Genomic DNA, 18,924 nt, shown 5'->3' with positions numbered 1-18,924 from the left:
ACTGTATTAATGAACATAAATTTCTGCTTGAAGCTTCTGACAGTTTTTCTTGTGCAAGTATTTTTCTTTTCTATCATCTCTCTCCTAATCTTTTTGTATATCTTCTGTCTGGAAACTGTGGGCTTCTTGCACAATAGTAACAATACGTAAAAGTTCCTAAGCACCCTGGAATTTATCATGGTCCAACCCAATACTCTCGTACTGGGTGACTTCAACTACCCTTCCATCAACTGGGAAAACTATTCAAGTACCAATCTACAGGCCCAACGCTTTCTGGAATTTATCAATTCCAATGCCCTGGACCAGCTCATTCTGACCCCCACTAGAGAAAGCAACATCCTCAACCTGGTTATCACCAACATGGGAGACTGTTGCTCCAACACCTATAGTCAATTCCACCCTAGTTAAATCTGACCAGAAAATGATCACCATGGAAATCTCCATCTCAACTACACCCGCCGCTAAGGTGACCACCCTGAAAAACTTCTCTAAATCCAACTTTGGGCTCCTAAAAACAGAGGTGGCTAACTTCTCAGCACCCATGCCAATGGAAAAGAGGTGCATGACTGCCGAATCATACACCAATGCACTGTACAAGCATGTACACAAATGCATGGACCTTGCCATACCAAATAGAACTAAGATGCTCTCCTCCAAAAAAAGGAAGCCAATCTGGTGGCCCCCAGCCATCAATAAACTCTACAACAGAAAGAAGAAGCAGAAAAAAAATGAAGTCACAAGACTGGAAAACCTCCCTCATCAGTCTCAACAAAAAGCTGAGATCCCTTATCAAATCCTCTAAAGCCAGTTATGAAGGCAGAATTGCAGCAGACACCAAAAACAACCACAAATCCTTCTACAGCTATATCAGAAACCTCAAAGGCAATACTCAGATTTGCTCTGAGTTAGTGAACAATGGCACCTCCTATACTGAGCCAACAGATATAGCCAAAATACTGGCTGACAGATTCAGTGCCAACCTTACCCCCCAAGGGTCCTATCACAATATCAGAAGAAACCCTGGTACCCACCATTTCTGTGGTGCAGGTAAAGGCTGTATTGTCCAAAGCCAAAAATACAGCATCCATGGGACCTGATAATATCCCTGGCTGCGTCCCACATAGAGCTAAACAATGAACTGGCATCACATCTGTGTGCCCTGTTCAATCATAGCCTTACCTCAGGCTATGTCCTTAATGAATGGCGCACTGCTACAGTCATCCTGCTCCATAAAGGGGGAGCAACTACAGACCCTGGGAACTATTGCCCCATTAGCCTGATGAGTCTAGTATGCAAAGCTATGGAGCACGTCATCATGGACCTGCTTAACAAGATATAGGCAGTCTCTAAACTCTTGACCCCACACAGTTTGGCTTTGTCAAGGGGAGAACCTGCCTGCTGAACCTGGTTGACTTCTTCCAGGCAGTCACCAAGGCTCTGGATGAGGGTAAAGCAGTGCATACAGCATATCTCGAACTGGCCAAGGCCTTTAATACCCTTCCTCACTCAGCTATCATTGATAAACTCACCAATCTAGGCATCAATCCTTAAATGACTAGGTGGGTTGCAAATTGGCTCACAGACAAGACCCACAGAGTGAAAGTTGCAGATTCCAAGTCAGACTGTCGACCAGTCACACGTGGAGTCCCACAGGGCTTGGTCCTGGGCCCTCTCCTGTTTGGGATCTACTTCTCAGAAGTCAAGGCCAACACAGACGGATTCTGGCTGACCAAGTTCACTAATGACTGCAAGCTAAAAGTTATCTCCCCAAGTGATGCAGACATCCTACAAAAAGGGCCTCTTTGAGACAAATGACTGGTGTCGGAACCATGGCCTGAAGGCTTAATGCCAAAAAAATGCGTTACCGTCCCCTTTGGAAAAACCTCAGTTCCCACGAATTACCATGCTGATGGGAACCCACTGAACATTGAAGAGATCTGGGCACCCAGGTCGACAGCCACCTCACATTTGACCACCACATTGCCACTGTCGTCAGAAAGTCCTTCTACGTGGCACATCTAATAACTAAAAGTTTCACATCCAGGAAGAAAGAGGTCATCATCCCTCTCTACTCATCCCTCATTAGACCAATCATCAGATATAACACCCCATTTGCCATGTACCTGACCAGACGCCTACAATAGCTGGAGAGGCCACAAAAGTACCTCACAAAATGGATACTAGGCCTTAAAGACATGTCCTATATGGGCAGACTCAAGAAACTTCAGCTGTCCTCAGTCTCTTATCATCTACATAGAGGTGATTTCTGCTCAACTTACAAAGCCATGTCCGGCTAGCCCTACTTGAAATGCTACACCTAAAGAAATCTCAATCCCCCCCACATCCTCCAGAGATCATAATCTCATTACCACAATTAACAGAACATGCTGGAAGGCAGGTTTATCTCCCAAAGACTGCCCATACTCTGGAATAAGCTTCCCATTCATGTCAAGCAGAGCACCTCGCTGGCCCTCTTCAAGAGAGATCTTGACGAGTGGATGGGTAACAGAAAGTTCACTCTAGGGATCATTCCAGTTGCCCTACTGGATAGGAGCACTGTGAACTAACATCGGGTGTCACTGTGCCTGGGCAATTTTTTTGGGCTAGGCTTGTAAAGGCTCCAGGGCCATTAGCCCAGTACACACCTATGAACCTATAATTTCTTTCTTGTACTCAATAATCCTCCTCTATCATCTTTATGGCTCTTTTTTGGTTTATCAGTTTTTGTGGACTACTACTTCCTAATACAACAGGGGGCCATCGTCCCCCTGAGCCTAGCCTAGCCCCATTGCAGGAATGTTTCAATGTCTTGAGGATTCCACACCATCATTTTTTCCTAGTCCTGGCACCAGTGCATCTACCAGGATTGGCCACTTTTTATCCTGGGTCTTGTGTATCCAGCTATCTTTTTTATTTTTTAACCTACTTTTGTCCAGGATGTATGCTATATAAAATAAAGTCTAATTATTATTGTCGGCTTAGTGAGATTTTGTGAAGAACAGAGTCCACCTCATGAAGGCACTCACCAAGACTTAAGGATAAGTTCAATTCCAGCAATACTACTCTCCTTTGCTTGCTGATTTATCATCTCTCCAGTCGTACCCTTTTGTGGACGTTCCAGTTTTAGCATGTGTCTTGTCATTTTCACACAAAAGGGGGTATTATACTCCATGATGGGTCTGATGATGGCAGATTACATTTGTATAAGGATGCTTCTTGGATGCCATGCCCTTACTTATACGTTGTGCACCACAGACGAATAGTCTTACTACCTTGGGCACAAGTTTATTATTTACATGAATTCCCAGATCCCTGACTACTGAATCAACTTTTAAAGGTGTTTTATTGATTATCTAGTTACCTGGGGTAGCAGACTTCTCAAAAGATACTATAATGCATTTCTTGGTATTAAACTTTAAGCCATGTCTTTAGAACCAAGGACTTATCTGTATTAGACCTTCCTGATGGGTGTTCTTTTCTTGGGGGAATTCAATGACTGCTCTTAGTTTGCAATAATCGGAAACCTGGTTAGACAGTGGCCTTTGACACCAAAGAAGTAGATGCCAAAATGGAGTGGGCCTAGCATGGATCCTTCACTGGTAACTGGCCTCCTTCTGGAGGTGGCCGCACTGATTTTAACCTCCTGGGTTCTATCAGTGAGTCAGCTAGTTATTCAGCAGGTTATACAGGGGTATATGGCTAGTTCTGAAAATTTGTTGACAATGCCCGAGTTGGGTATTGTATCAGATGCTTTAGCCAGATCTAGTTACGCAGTATGTACACTTTTCCCCTCATCCATTGTGTTAGTGATCATTTCAAAGAAGTCTACCAAATTCAGTAACCATGACCTTTCTTTCACAAAGCCAAACTGGGATAGAACAAATTTCTGGAGGTCTCCTATGCCCTTGATGATAATGTATATGACAATTCTTTCCATGGCTTTGCAAATAAGACTAGTCATACTAACAAGTCTGGATTTTCAAGGATCTCATAAAGGTCCTCCTTTATGAAGGGGAATGATGGTTGTAGTCTTCAATTCACATGGCAGAAAGCCTGCTTTAAGACTATAGTTAAATAGTGACTCCAGGGGTCCTGATAAGTCATATTTTAGCCTATTTAGGAGGTATTCATGTGACATTATCGGGGCCAACTGAGGTTGTGTTCTTGGCTTTAGTGAGTGCAGCCTGAATATACACCCAGGTAATAAATAGTTGGAGGGGTTACGTTTGAGGACATTATTTGGGGAATGGTTGGGAGTGAGAGGTGGGTAAAGTTGGAACTGAATTTGTTGCCTAACAGGTTTCTCTATATTGCCAGGCTCGGTGAATGATGCACAATTAACCACCAGTTCAGAACATTGCTGTGTGCTGCCCTTGAGATTTCTAACACAGCTGTAGAAGGCCTTATGGTTATCTAGGAGGATATCTTAACCTCAAATTTGGCTTTGCCTGACCTTATTATCCCTCTTAGTTGCCCGTTTACTTTTATGAGATAATTTTATTTATGGGAATTACCCTTCCTGATTGTTGCCATTATTGTTTTCCTTTTGTTGCATGTCGTGGTCAATTTGGGAAGCCACCAGGGTGGTTTGTTTCTGGGGCTACTTCTTGGCTTAATTTTACAGCAGCTTCTATGCAGCCATTGACAAGACTGTACAGAGTTTCATCACCTTCTTTTTTGTTTTTAAAACAAGAAACATCTTTATTAGGCAATCATACATTTATATAAATGAAAAAAAAAATCATACTGGCATAATATTTTAGTTGCAAACATTATACATCACTTATAATCTATCCAGTCACTGTTAATCAAACATTACCTAGCACATTCAAATCCTGCCTTCTTTTAAACCTCATTTCTCCTCTGCGTATGTTGTTCCCACATTTCCCATTTTTTCTATATAATTTTCTCCTACCCTTTTCTAAAGATCCAATTTTGAATTGTTTTACCTCTGGTACTACATTCACTACTCCTAGTACAGTTGGTTTGGACTTTCATTTCAATTTTCTCGTCCATGCTTTTTTTGGCAGCCACCATAATTAGACTCAGCAGGGTCTTACCATGTCTAGGCAACGTTGATTCTGTATCGTAACTCAGAAAATCATTTCCTTAGTTATACCAATTCATTCACCCAGTATTTCTGATAGAGTAGTCTGCAGGGATTTTTTTTTTTTTTTTTTAAGTCTGCCAACTCATTACACCCACAGAAAATATGCTCCCAATTACCTCTGCCTTCCTCATCACACCTCCAATATGTTACCTACCAAAGGAAAAATTCTTTGAAGTCTACCTGGGGTGTAAAAAAATACCTATGTAAACACTTCCAAGAAAAGATCCTAAATCTTATAGACTTTTGTTGAATATTTGAGAGACATACACATATCCCCCCAATGTTTCTTTGTGAATTGTTTATCCAGTCTCTTCCCAATCCTTTCTAACCTCCTGATTGATTCTTATAGTTATCATGCAATATTTTATAAGGTCTACTAATTATTCCTTTTTTTAACAGCCACTTCTGTTTTACATTCTGCTAAAAACTCTACCAGTGTTGGCCTTTCACTTAGGATCCCCCTATTTCGTTTTTTTTTTTTTGGTTACTCCAGGGTGTGTATACAAATACATATTTTTACTACTAGTTATGTCCTCTCAGGGTTTAGTTTGACAACAAACTCAATGAACTGGTTCAGCTTGCTCAAGTCTAAGATAGGTCCGAAGTCCTTTGCTTCTTTGACACTAAAAAGAATCTGGAATAGACCCTGGATCCTCTCTGGTCTTGTGGGACCTCTTGGATAACTTGTTTGCCAGCATTTTACAGATCTCTGCCACTGTGGGAAATATTTGAATTGGTAGAACATCTGGGATATGCTTTGGGAGACCTTTGGGAAATTCTATAAAGAGGATAACAACTTCTGGATATGAATCTCAACAACCAGGCATCTGTGGTGATGGCCTCCCAAGTTTTGAGGTGGAGAGCTAAACAACCCCCGACTGCCTCCAGAGACAAACAGTCAGGCAACCTTTCAGAATCACTGAAGGCCCCACCAGAAAAAAACTTAGGGTAGCCCTGATTCTGCAGACCATCCCTGCCCCTCAGGCAGCATTCATTATGATCTCCCCCAGCCCCGCCTCGGGATGAACCCTCTTGGAGGAGCGTCCTGGGAAGAAAAGAGTCTCTTCTTCAGGAAGTCACAGTTACTACCTTTCTGATTACTAGACAAGGATTTCTGGGGAGTAGAAAAGTGGATTCAGACAGTAAGCAGTGTCTTCCCATCCCGTTTGGTCCTTCTCAACATGTCCTTCACCTTAGGTCCAAAAAAGAAGGCCTCGTCAAAAGGGGCATTACTAAAGGACATTTTTAAAGCAATCCCAACAAGTTGCACAAGCGCATCCAAGCAAGGCACTTAAAACAGTTCTGGAGCCTCCCACTCTGGATGCTCCATCAGCCGCATTCAAAATGAGTCTCACTGAAACATTGGTGATGGAAGGCAGGCTGGACAAAACATTCTCCAGCTTCTGCTGCATATATGGAGACTGCTGTGTCTTGAGGGTACTTGACACTTCGGAGAGCAGATCTCACTGAAGCCTTGTCATATAAGTAATTAAGACCTCTCAAAGAAAAGGTGGATGAGGCATAGGATCACTTCCCTAACAGATCCAGTGCCGGAGACTTCTTGTTCAGTGGGGTGGATCAAATAAGTTCACTTTGGAAATCTCCTTTTTGGTGGCTGCTGCCACCACGATGGCACTGACAAGATGGACCCTTGCTCCAATGAGGCCTGTCCTTGGGGGTGGGGGGTGCAAGAACTTTGTCCAGTTTCTGAGGTATTGGTTCCACTGTGTCAGGCTCCTTCCACTCCCTCCAAGATACGAAATCTATAAGGGCATCAGGAGGGGACATGGGCCTTCACCAAAGACCTCCAAGAAGACTGACTCCTTCGGACAGGGGGCTTTAGTAGTCCAGACCTTCGGACAGGGGGCTTTAGTAGTCCAGACCCAATGCTAGCAAAACAACTCCAACAAATTCTCAAAAGAAGCATTGTCATGCAGGGACTTCAGGAAACCAAATCCCTCCTTGAGGTCAGTATCCTCAGTGAGGGATTCTTCTGGAGAATCCAACTGCTTCCTCTCCCACTTCCTCTTCCCTGATGTCTCCTGCTCAAACAAAGCAAGAGACTTTGGAGAAAAGTAGGGCAACCCTTCTGACTGGGCAGACTGGAGGCCCACTAATACAAGTTGTCAGGGAGCAGCCTGATGACTGGTCAGTGCCACAGACAGAAAATGTGAGGGGGTGCCAGCTGGAGATATCCGACCTTTCTCTATAACCAATAACATCCTCTCTACAATATCAAAGGCCGAGGCCAAAGTGGGCCTCCCAGATCCAAGGTTCCCAGAATCTGAAGGCACTGCATCTTGACCCAATGTTGAGATTAGAGCTGAGCTATCTAAAGCAGAGACTCTGAGGGAAGAGTGATGAACCAGAGACTGATACAGTCATCGCCAAATCTCCAGCCTCGACACCGTGGCTCTATCGCCTACAGACTGTTTGGGATTGACACGATCAAGAACATGACTGATCCAAAGCATACCAGGCTGCTGGGTCCAATCCAAAGGGTGAAAACACCAATGATGCAGAAGACCTCAGATCCAAGGGACCAAGGAAGGAAATCCAAAAGACATAAGAGAAGGTCCCAAAGTCTACTTCACACCCTGGGGGATAAGCCTTAATTGCCTCTGTGCCTGCAAAAAAGACTGCATCAGCTGCTCCAATTATGACTGCTTGATACTGCTCACAGACTTGGACAACTGGACAGACGAAGTCACTGAGGCCAGCTTCAAAGGTTGGTGCAAAGATGACCTTGCATATTGGATCCAAGCTGGAGAAGGGGAGGACTCCAATGAGCAAGGAGGGAATACCTTGGAAAAAGGGGGAAGCTACCCTATCCAAAGGTGCCCCTTTAACCAGAAATGGACTGAGACTACTGGAGCACCCGTGAGGCTTTTTTTGAAGTTTCTGGCACCAAAGGTGATAATCTCAGAGATGTCGGATCCAAAGCTGGCACTGAAGAACCCAGAAAAGTTGAAACCCAAGGGATGTTTAACCTGGAGAATCCAAGTGAGCAATCCTCAAGATGGAAGCAAAGTATGACCTCTTGGACTCCCAACAGGAGTGTCTGGAGTTATGCACACAAGGCTTCTCAGACCCAGTCTTGGGATCTGGGGGAGAAGCCTTAGGACCGACAGAAAAACTAGACGTCAAAGGCCCTTAAGAACAAGCTTAGCATTGTGCTCGTTCAAGGCCCAACAGTAGAAGCTCTTGTAAATAGAGCACCCAGAGTCTAAGCAATATACACAATTAAGGTGAGCATCTTGATAGGGCAAATTGCGCCACAACAGATGCATTTCTTAAACCCCTTGTCCATGTTGCGAGACACTCACACACTCTCTCTCTCTCCCCCCCACACACACACACACACACACAAAACTCAAAACCCAGGAGGAGGTGGAGAGAAAGGGTTGACCTACCTAACTTTAGTGAAAAAAAAACTCACACACTACCTACCTACCTATAAAAAACACACACAAACTTATCACTATAACAAAATGGGGAAAAATAAAGGGAAATATCAAGACTCCTAGCAATAAATTTGGAGAAAAACTCCTAAAAAGTGAAGCCAAGGACCAAGCTGCAGATTATGAATGGTGGAAAACTACATCTGAGGAGTTCATGGAAGAGCAGGGAGTTATGGGTAAGGGAGGCAGAGCCAAGTCAAGCCGAAAGACTTTAGAATTGGCCAGTATCAGATGCAAAGTCCCACAGGTTGAATACAGGCTGAGCAGACCACACTGGATCGATACATTTGAAAATTTATCAGTAAGGTGGCAGGGGTGGAATGGAGGAGGATCAAATGGCCATCAGCCAAATATATTTTCTTTTGGCTTGCGAGATGGATCAAAATAACAATGCTTTCTGACTGAGGCTCACAGGATAATGGCTGCATGTATGCAAACAACTAAACATGCTCACGTGTATTCAGAAATGTCTATGCATAGCTCTCATGACATATGTTTTGTAGCTTATGTAGGCTGCCACCTGCACTCAAACGCGAATATGAGTTAAGGCATGCAGCTGCCACAGCTTACCCGAACATATTATTCAAATTTGAGCTACTGCAACAGCAGTGGGACGGGTGCGGGAAAGGAGTTTTAGGGTTAAGCTGAGAGTTTAAGGTTTAAGGAGTGGAAGGGGACTTTTAGAGTTAGGGAGCAACTAGGGAATTTAGGTTTGGGGGGTTGAAGTTTTAGGTTTAGAGAGTGATAAGTGACTTTAGCTTTAGGGAGGGGAAAGTGAAGTTTTAGCATAAGGAAGCAAGACCTCTGATTGGGAACTGGTGGGAGTTTTAGGGGTGGGTAGGGATACATGGTTTATAGGGTCGTAGAAACAGGAGATTGGGTTAGAGGGAGTTCAAGCACTTGCTTTGTTGAGAGCTACTAGCATGCAAGCATGTGTAGTAAACCCTTACTACAAACCTTGACATAGACAGTACTGTTGGCATCATACTGCACTCTGGTTTAACCTACATCTCTCCCACAGTAGTAAAATGCTTTATCAATTCTCCTCTTTAAGTTATGTGCCTATCTTAGCACCTTTCTAGCAAGACTGTGCTAAATGTACAAGAATGAAACAGGGATTCAACACCATCAATGAAGGAGGTGGAAGAACTGAATAAATAAAATTTAATATCAAAAAGTTCATACCTCTACAAAGTCCTTGGCTTAACATACTGGCATGCTTTTGGGTGATGCAGTCTGAGACACCAATATCTAAAACAACAGTATTGTACAACACTTTTAGCTCCACAGGAAGACTGTGAACTGTAGGTGGCAGCCCTATAAAGTAAAACAAAGAAACAACACAAGAGGTGAATACACAGCTTGTTTTAACTCACAGTCATGGAAAAGTCAAACACACTGAAAAAATGGACTCTGCAGCAGCTTTGTTAAACGGTAATAGCACATCTCTACAGCTTCTATAAAATTAACACTCCAATAGAAATACAACATCCTGTTTTGGAAAACACCGATAATCATCAGAGTGCATGCTGTCAGTTTCAAAAGAAGAGTTAACAGTGAACTTCACCATTTGTAGGAACTAGTGTTAGCCAAACAGGAAGGAATAAACAGAATCTCATCCACACAATCTCATCCACGCAATCTTTGTGTGTTTAATACCTTTTACATTATTCTATTTCTGTAATCTGTTTAGAAGTTTGATATCCACACACAGTGAGAAAGAGTGATCATGACAGATAATGCTTCTAACATACATGTAATTACTTAGTGCAGTAACCACTGACCTCTTTCCTAACAGCTGTACCTAGCTTAAATGTCATGTGCAATCAGAACATGTACCTTTAAAGTTCTGGAGCTTTGATCATAGGAGGTTACTAGGCTAATGGCCCCAGGGCCCTTACAAGTCTAGCCAAGTTCAACCCATATTTCCAAGGGTGTCTGGTTCAAGCAGACACTAAAATCAGTACCTATTGCCCCTGTCCAAGAGGGATACAGGTGGAACCCCTAGGGTGAATTTCCAGTTACCCATCCAATCATCCAAATTACACTTAAATAGGGCCAACAAGGGGCTTTGTTTAACATGAGTACAAAGCTTGTTCCAAAGGTGGAAAAACCTCTGAGACAAATTTGTCTCTCCAGCAAGTTCTGTTGATGTCACATAACAGGTTAAGGTCCTTTGAGTGACTGACCTGTGTGCCATTTGACTTGCGAATGTGCAGCATTTCCATTAAAGCTGGGTCAGAGATTGCTCAATATGCAAGGCACAGGTCGCCTCCGAGCAGTATGTATGACACAGTAAAGTGACAATTTCAGTCTGTCCGCATAAAACAGATCTTGAAGACCCTGAATTTTCTTTGTAATTAACCTTTGTGGTCTCTCCATTTGCTGCAGGTGTTTGGAAAGGAACATATCAAAGGCAGCATTGTACTCTATTATTGGCCTGATGAGAGAAGAGCATCTGTTTTGATTGCATCAGAGGCTTTACAAAACTAAAACAAGCTGTACATCAATATAAAACAACTTTCAAACATCTGCATTGCTCCTAGTCACCCCCCCTTATGCACCCCAGCCTGTTTGTGGGTCATGTACTGTGACCCAGCATATTATGTTGCTAGCTTCCTTTTCCTGAAGCTAGAGCTGTGTAGTGCATGCACGTAGATGCTAATCATAGATTAAAATTTAAAATAATTTGTTTTGATCATGGTTGTTGCTGGAATTATGAAAGTTTTCAAATGGACTACAATAAGGTGTGCAAGGATTTATTATATAAAATCAAAAAAACGTGAAACAACATGTAGACTAATTAAAGGTCCATGAACAGCTAGTATTTGCACAACCTGCACCAGTTTATAACTAATGATGTACTCAGCTGTGGCACAGCATACTATTTTCTTGTGTAACACGTGTTTGCTTTCTCTTTTTTCATATACTTAACTGCTGCTCAATGATGCACAAAATTCAGTAATATTAGGTGCATAAATAGTATGCAAATGAATACCCTGTCTTACAAGGCCACGAAAACAAAATAATGGGTAAAGCCTGTAGAAAGGTACTGTCAAAGATCCACTCTGCTATGGCACAAGCTATCAGCTCGTAATATAATCACTATATATATGCAGCATATGGACCACCCAGATTACTCTGTGAAACATGGAAACAGTCAACCCTGTTATGAACCTCTATGGCATTAAAGAGGAAAAGAACAGAATGACAATTTTCCTTGTGCACCTTTCAGAGATGTCAAGTTCTATCCTTGTACAGACAACATCCAGCAATGAGTAGCACCAGGAAATGACAAAAGATTCTGAAGCTGTAAAGCACTGCTACACAAAAAAGGCAGAGTGAAGCGTTAATTTTGTAAATGCTTTCTCCCTCTGTGTCTGTCAATCATCAACTACACCTCACATAGTTCTCTCATTCATCTGTTCTCGGAGTCAGAGGGCCCTATCATCACTTGAACAACAGCAAACCATAAGCATCTGACATGCAGACATCCATGGAGGACTGTATGCTTCTGTGATGACCAGTCTTATATCAGAGTGTTGTAGGAAGGTGTCCTCCTCTCTGCTATCTGAGGGTCAGGCTTCATATCTCCCACACCAGGAAATTTGTGTTTAAGGATAAACACTAATTGTCCTCAACCAACGGGGCTACAAAATGCCACCCCTTGCTGACCTCCACCTTTGACTGCATCGGCCATGGATACATTTCTGTTATGGCCCGATCTCTACCTCTTGGTGGATGAAGTAAACACCCATATCACTGTAGGGACATCCTACATCCTTCCAGGAAACGTGCACTCCAACATGGGCCCAAAGGGCTATCATCACTGGAAAGGGAGTGCCAAGCTCACACCTACCCAGTAAACAGACCTTGTTGTCATGCAAGCCTCCATCTATAGGAGCAACTGGCCTCCGAGAAACCACCACTCCCTCTCGACAGGATGGGCAAGCCAGACGCTGTTCATTTCCTAACCTCCCCAGCCTGACTCTTCTAGCTCCTGAGCTGCCACTCAAATTAGTGATTTGAGTTGGAGACAAGGGATCCCTCTGAACAACATAGCCATGTTTAAGCCACACTGAGATGTTTTAACAACGTTTAAAGCTGTTAGTTCACTAGAAGTAAATTTTGCATCTGGCTGCTGTCTGTGTTGCACTAAAGTGTATTACAGCTTTCTGACCCATAAAATACTTCACACTCCTACACCTTTTTTTCTGGAATTCCTAATACATGAGGAAACTAAAGCTCCAAGTTCTAGAAAGAATGAGGATCATAACTGGTTTTTAGTGGGTTCTCACTCTCGATTTAAATTTAATTATTTCTCAGACACTAACAAACTGTTTATAACCAGCAGACCAATCCGTCTCCTTTGTAATGTTTTATACTGCAATAACAGGCTCTAATAGGTTCTGTACTCATATGTTTGTACAGACAGTTTCCTATTGTTTTTTTTTTTTTTTTTTTTTTTGTGGTGTTTCAGGATTGTTTTGGTTAGCAGAACCACTGCTAAGTACTTTACTATAGCAAATAAATATTTTTAAGTCCACTGACCGTCATTATGGTGGCAGTTTTCAGACACTGCGTTAAGTCAAATAAATAAATAAATAAATAAATAAAAGTCATGCTTTTGGACAGAAAGTCAAAGAACACCTTTCAGCCCTGATCAAGCAAAAAAGGCAGAAATTCTGTAACATGCCTCTTCTATGTCACAAAAGCGGAAACACAGGCATTTATAACCAGCAGTGGGGACTACCACAAAAACAGCACTCTTGGAAAAATTACAGTATTAATTTTATTACACATGTTGACATTTTTGTATGAATACTTCCATATACACTTATAGCTGGTAGTAAAATATTAGGACAGGTAACTCTGGAGGAGTTTGGGTGCTATACTAATGCAAAGATATTGTACTGTATCAAAGAAGTGTTTGATAAGTGACAGTCTGAACATACACTGGGAGAGGTGATATTCGATCTTCATATAGTTGGAGGAACCATGTAGGAACTAGTTAATGGATGGCTCCCTCAGTGCTGTTTTAGGTGTGTGTGTGTGTGTGTGTGTGTGTGTGTGTGTGTGTCACAGCAGGGAGGCAGCAGTGGTATGAGCGCTATGGGGTGAACATTGGTTATTTCAGGTGGTGAGAAGCTGAGCACTGAAAAGTAGGTATTAGCAAGCAGGAATTTGTAAACAGTTGTGGCAAATACTAGGATGATCTGTGGTTTGAGGGTAGTTTACTGATGGTGTTCACTGTATCACTTTTTTCTGACTCCCACTGGCACTCTCACACAATTTTGCACAAGCAACACACTCTCTCCAACAATTTCCCTCTGTAACCATATACTTTGACAAGCTATGTAGTGTGCCTACCATTGTCATGAGTGGTTTCATGCAAGAGACCGTGTATCTGGGCATCTTTGTTCCCGTCAATACTTAAACTTGTGTAACATACAGATGTGCATGTATGTACGTGCACACACACGCATACATAAAAAATACACACACACATAAATATTGACAGACATGTGCATATATCTGTGTATCTGCATAACTTGTACGTGACTTACATTTTATATATATTGTTATTTTCATACGCATGTCTACAATATATGTATATATCTACATGTGTGGGTGTTTAAGCAAAGGTGCAAACATTATCTTAGCACACGCCTTACATCTATCATATAAATGTGTGCAGACATATGTAAAGTAACATACACATAGTACCTACAAACATAAAAATATGAATTCATGCAAATGTATGTCTTGATTGTGTGTGTGTGTGTGTGTGTGTGTGTGTGTGTGTGTATGTGTTTGTATATGAGCACAAAACAATGAAAAGGAGTCAGCATCAGCAATTACAGCCCACAACAGATAAATAATCAAAAGCAGTTAATTTGCAGGAACCACGTTTTATGGGTAGTGTCACCACAGACCACAGTTTTGCCAAAGCTTTTTAAGTGTGGTGATCTGTGCTGAAAAAGCTTCTGAGAAACCACAGACTGCGGTAATACATGGGGGGGGGGGGGTGCAGTGGGATTGTTTTGGATATTTCCTTGCCATGTACCTTCTTGATCTTATCCATGGAACTATTTGAAGTGTGTGTGTGTGTGTGTGTGTGTGTGTGTGTGTGTGTGTGTGTGTGTGTGTGTGTGTGTGTGTGTGTGTGTCTATCTGTAAATAGATAGATAAATGTAGATATACACAGACATTTTACAGGAGTATGTATACTGATATTTACATATATGTCACACTCATATGCATGATGACATTTACATTTATTCCTAGCAAGCTGGGCCCATGTTTCCTCGTCAGGGAGAATGCAGGTCCTAGAAGATCACTCTCCAGCTAGCGATTAGACAAAGCATGTTATATGGCTCTAAACTCTTCTATTAGCGGTGACATACCCACTTTCACATACAAAGGTAAGCAATAACTTTCCCTGCAGACATTCAAATTTCCAACATACACCTCATGAAGGCCACCACATACATACTTTGGCAGGGACCAAGTGCACATCTTGACTATTGCTTTCTGTAGAGCACATTTCCTCTGACAGATATCCACAGTGCAGCGAGTTGAACCACCACACTTTTCCCATAATGGGCAAGCCAGCACTGACCCTTCAGTTCTGGCTGGCTCCTCTAGAACTCGAGTCATTAAGTGAACTCAGGTCATCTAAGCAAGTCACAGTCATAGACAATCTGGAAAGATATACATAAGCATATATATTAAAATACATTATATTACATTGTATTATACTGTACAACATATGAAAATGTATAACTTATGTGTAACGAAACACACTTTTGTGTATATGCATGTGTGTGTGTTAATGGATAAATATTTAATCTGTAGATATGTACACACATATACATGTTCTCTCTCACACACACACACATTTATAAAATATATTAGTTCAAGAATGTAAATATGTGCAGATGATATAACATCTACATATACACATTTATCCATAAAATTGAAAAAAGTCCTTTTTTGTACCACTACATCTTCTGGATATATTTTATTTGTTAAACATCTATTGGACAACAGCATCAACTGTGTGTTTAAGACTGCAACTGTCTTATGCAACATTATAATTAGGCCCCTATGTTTTTTTAGTAAGCATATATATTTTTTTCTGGTGGGCTGGCACACCATATTATGGCTTTCCTTTTTGGCAGTACTTGGCAATAAAAGAGAAACTGCCTCCAACAACAAAATATGTACCTTGGAGAACTGTGGTGGCACTCCTGCCATTGACAGGATTCCTATTCCAGCCTGGTTCATAATACCTGGAGACTATGGAGAGGTTTTGATATGAAGCAGTCTGTAAATATAAAATAGTTCTTTCTAGAAGAAAGGAACCAACCAAATAAATGTCCTATGTGGTTAGATTTACGCAAAGGGGGACACATTTTCACTACGGCATGTCCATGGCACTACACTTTTCCTACACAGAAAAAAAAAAATCAAAACTTATACTACAGTTATGACATCAAGACCTTTTCAATAACATGTGCTACTTGAACCCAAGCCTGCTTTTGAAGAAAGTGGCTCATCTGTATTAAATAAGATTCCCTGATTTATACACTGAAAATTATGACTGGAATTATTTGTTTTTCTCTGGAGGATGACCGATTAGAAAAGTCATTGTTGGCAAACTGCAAGAATTTCAGTATGCAGGAAGTGCTCACTGCTTAGGAGCTGGAGAATGATTGGTGTTGACTGCAGTGTTTGTAACCAATAGTCCTGATGCTGGGCTTTCTTGCTTATCCTAGGTAAGCACTTGCTCAAGCAGACCTACAGCTCTGAAGGAGACAATGATTTTCAAGACAGGTGGGCGGGGTGAGTTTTCAGTGCTTAGCACCTGTACAATGTACTCATTACTTTTAGCAGAGGTCACAGAAATGAACCACCTACTTGTGCCATATAGTTTACACTCAACAAAACATATTTGAAAACATCTACTGAAGAACACCTTGCTTCTAGCTTTTCTGCAGTCACACAGACTAACACTTCTTCAATTCACAATATTAACTACAACAGTCTACTTTAATAATAGTCTCCCCCCTGAAATCTCAACACTCTTGAGTGTCAAAATACTGGGGGGGGGGCACTACTATAGGGAAGAGAGTAAATATCGATCACTCTTTTCCTTTAAAGTTCTGTTTTTGTGAGGGCCAAGCATCCCCCACCCCCCATACAGGCTTGCCACTACACATCCCAAATTTATGCACACCATCTCCAAGATGCCATACCTCAGAATAAAGGGAATGTTCCATGAAACGGCAATCTCAGACCTAGTACATACAAGTTTAGATTTTCACCCATTTGGTATCTGTACTTCAGTGCACGCTAATCTGACTGTTGAGATTTCAAATAGTTACATAATAATCATCTCCTCTATTTCAGGAGGAATACTAGAGACTATGAGCCAAAGTCCAAGATAAACAACTAGCATCAACTTCCCAGATGCAAACAGGTTTCTCACTAAATGCCTAAACTGTCAGAAGCCTATTAAGTAATCTTACTGACACTTACAGTAAGTCATCGAATTGAAAACTGCCCCACATTGCCTGAAATTACTTACCGTATATCAGAATATAAAGGCAGTGTACTGGGAAATCCAAACAAGTGCCAACCTAACTTTCTGCTGCCCCCCCCCCCTCCCATTCAGAAAAATATCTGAGACTTCGGCATCAATAAATAAGGAAATACCTAAAAACTCAAGGTATAGTGCCACAATAGCAACATAAATTTAATCAGGAATAAAATACTGCCTCTGCCCTCCTGACTTGTGTTATACTACTTACGGCAACACAGATAATGGTAAACTAATGGCAGCCCTCTTTTCTAACTTACAAACAACATCTGACAAAGTGAATTGTGCATTACCAATCAACAAAATAGACATGTTTACATTTGCTAAATAAGTACTAGCCTTATTTTCTAACTTTAGCAGATCCTTTTTGCTCTCCTATTCAGTGCCAGGTAAAAGGAGTGCCTCCCAGAGTTCTAATAAGGTGGTTACCACTGTTATCATCTTTACACAAAGTCCATGCCCTGGCAACTATAGTACACATCCATAACACAGAATTCAGGTGACATAATCCTCTCCAGGGTCAACCTAATCACTCTAAATCAGCAAAAGCTTGGATAGGACCAGTGTTTTTTTTTTTTTTTTAACATCAATGTTTGCCCTAACAAAAATTATTTTTTGCCAACTACACTGGTGAAGAATGATGAAGTCCTTGGTACAACCCAGGTAACCAAAGTTTAAATAGGCCAGGCATCTGCTGGAGCTGACACAAAGTGGACTGAATGATGATGCCTATGCCTGACTGCTTCACATTTTTTTTTTGGTGGGGGGGGGAGGGGGGGGTATGTGCTCATGAGCCCACTGTCTATTGCAAAATCTCCAGAGATGTTTGAATACAAGGGAGAAGGGTCAACTGGTCACTAACTAATCACTGCGAAGTGTGGCATGCATTGCAAAGGCCCACTCTACACAAATCTCTTAGATTCCAAAAACCTGCAAGTGGATATCCGGTAAAAAAGAAAAAAAAAAAGAAAACCAGAATAACCTGTGATGGTTGAATATCCCTCTCAGTCAGATTTTTCCATGTTGATGAGGAAAGTACAGCTGTGTAAGTAAGCTCATCATAATAGACGTGTGAAAGATCACTGCTACAGTAGCATTAGCCATGCGGGTTACTTACTGCCAAGGATATAACAGCTGGCCAGCTTCCAAAGCTTCAGGGCACCTTCCACTCACTCAAAACCATTAGGCAGCTTGAGCTGAGCTGTCTAAAAACACAGGTTTGGGCACCAAGTCCTTCAAAGCTTTCATGCCATCTGATAAGACAAACTGTAGACTTTGTTGAGCACTGTCCACCTCTAACCTTGGCATATTTAAGTCTTCCATAAACGTCTCCAATTTCTGCTTTTTCTCGATTTCCCCAGTTCTCTGGCTTTATACACATTTCCATAAAATTTCCAAAATATCAGTAATAACTCGACAGGATCTCTAGTTATTTTTCTAGCTTTAGGCTTCTTAAGTTTGGGAATAACCCTTACTACTTTCTGTCATCCAAGTCATTCTGCTCTGGAGTGGTCATCAAAAAACAGATGCTTAACAGCAAGCTTCCTAAACTCATACATCCAGGGTATTCCCTTACTTTCTCTTTAGAACTCTGTAATTGCACCTACTGTTGCTTGGTAAATTCCCCCTTATTTTGTAATACTTCAACATTTGTCAGCCCCTCTAAATAATTCTTATTACTTCTTAACCAGATCTCTTTCTTTTATTTCTACCATATGTTTAAACTCCACTTTCATTTTATCCCATTT

At 41.6% G+C, this 18,924-nt stretch overlaps 1 protein-coding gene across 1 annotated transcript in view; it reads right to left on the bottom strand.

The window, feature by feature from the left end:
- FANCG (FA complementation group G) overlaps positions 1-18,924 on the bottom strand; it is a 1,917,581-nt gene that overhangs the window by 1,589,049 nt on the left and 309,608 nt on the right. Inside the window, exon 3 of the mRNA XM_044077386.1 lies at positions 9,757-9,888. Within this exon, the coding sequence (XP_043933321.1) occupies positions 9,757-9,888 (132 nt within the window). The remainder of the gene's footprint in view (positions 1-9,756; positions 9,889-18,924) is intronic.

The sequence above is a fragment of the Protopterus annectens genome, chromosome 1.part1, assembly GCF_019279795.1.
Source record: "Protopterus annectens isolate FY-2018-M chromosome 1.part1, PAN1.0, whole genome shotgun sequence".
Taxonomy (NCBI): Eukaryota; Metazoa; Chordata; order Ceratodontiformes; family Protopteridae; genus Protopterus; species Protopterus annectens.
The sequence above is the reverse complement of the archived record's forward strand: the minus strand, read 5'-3'. Positions and strand labels throughout refer to the sequence as shown.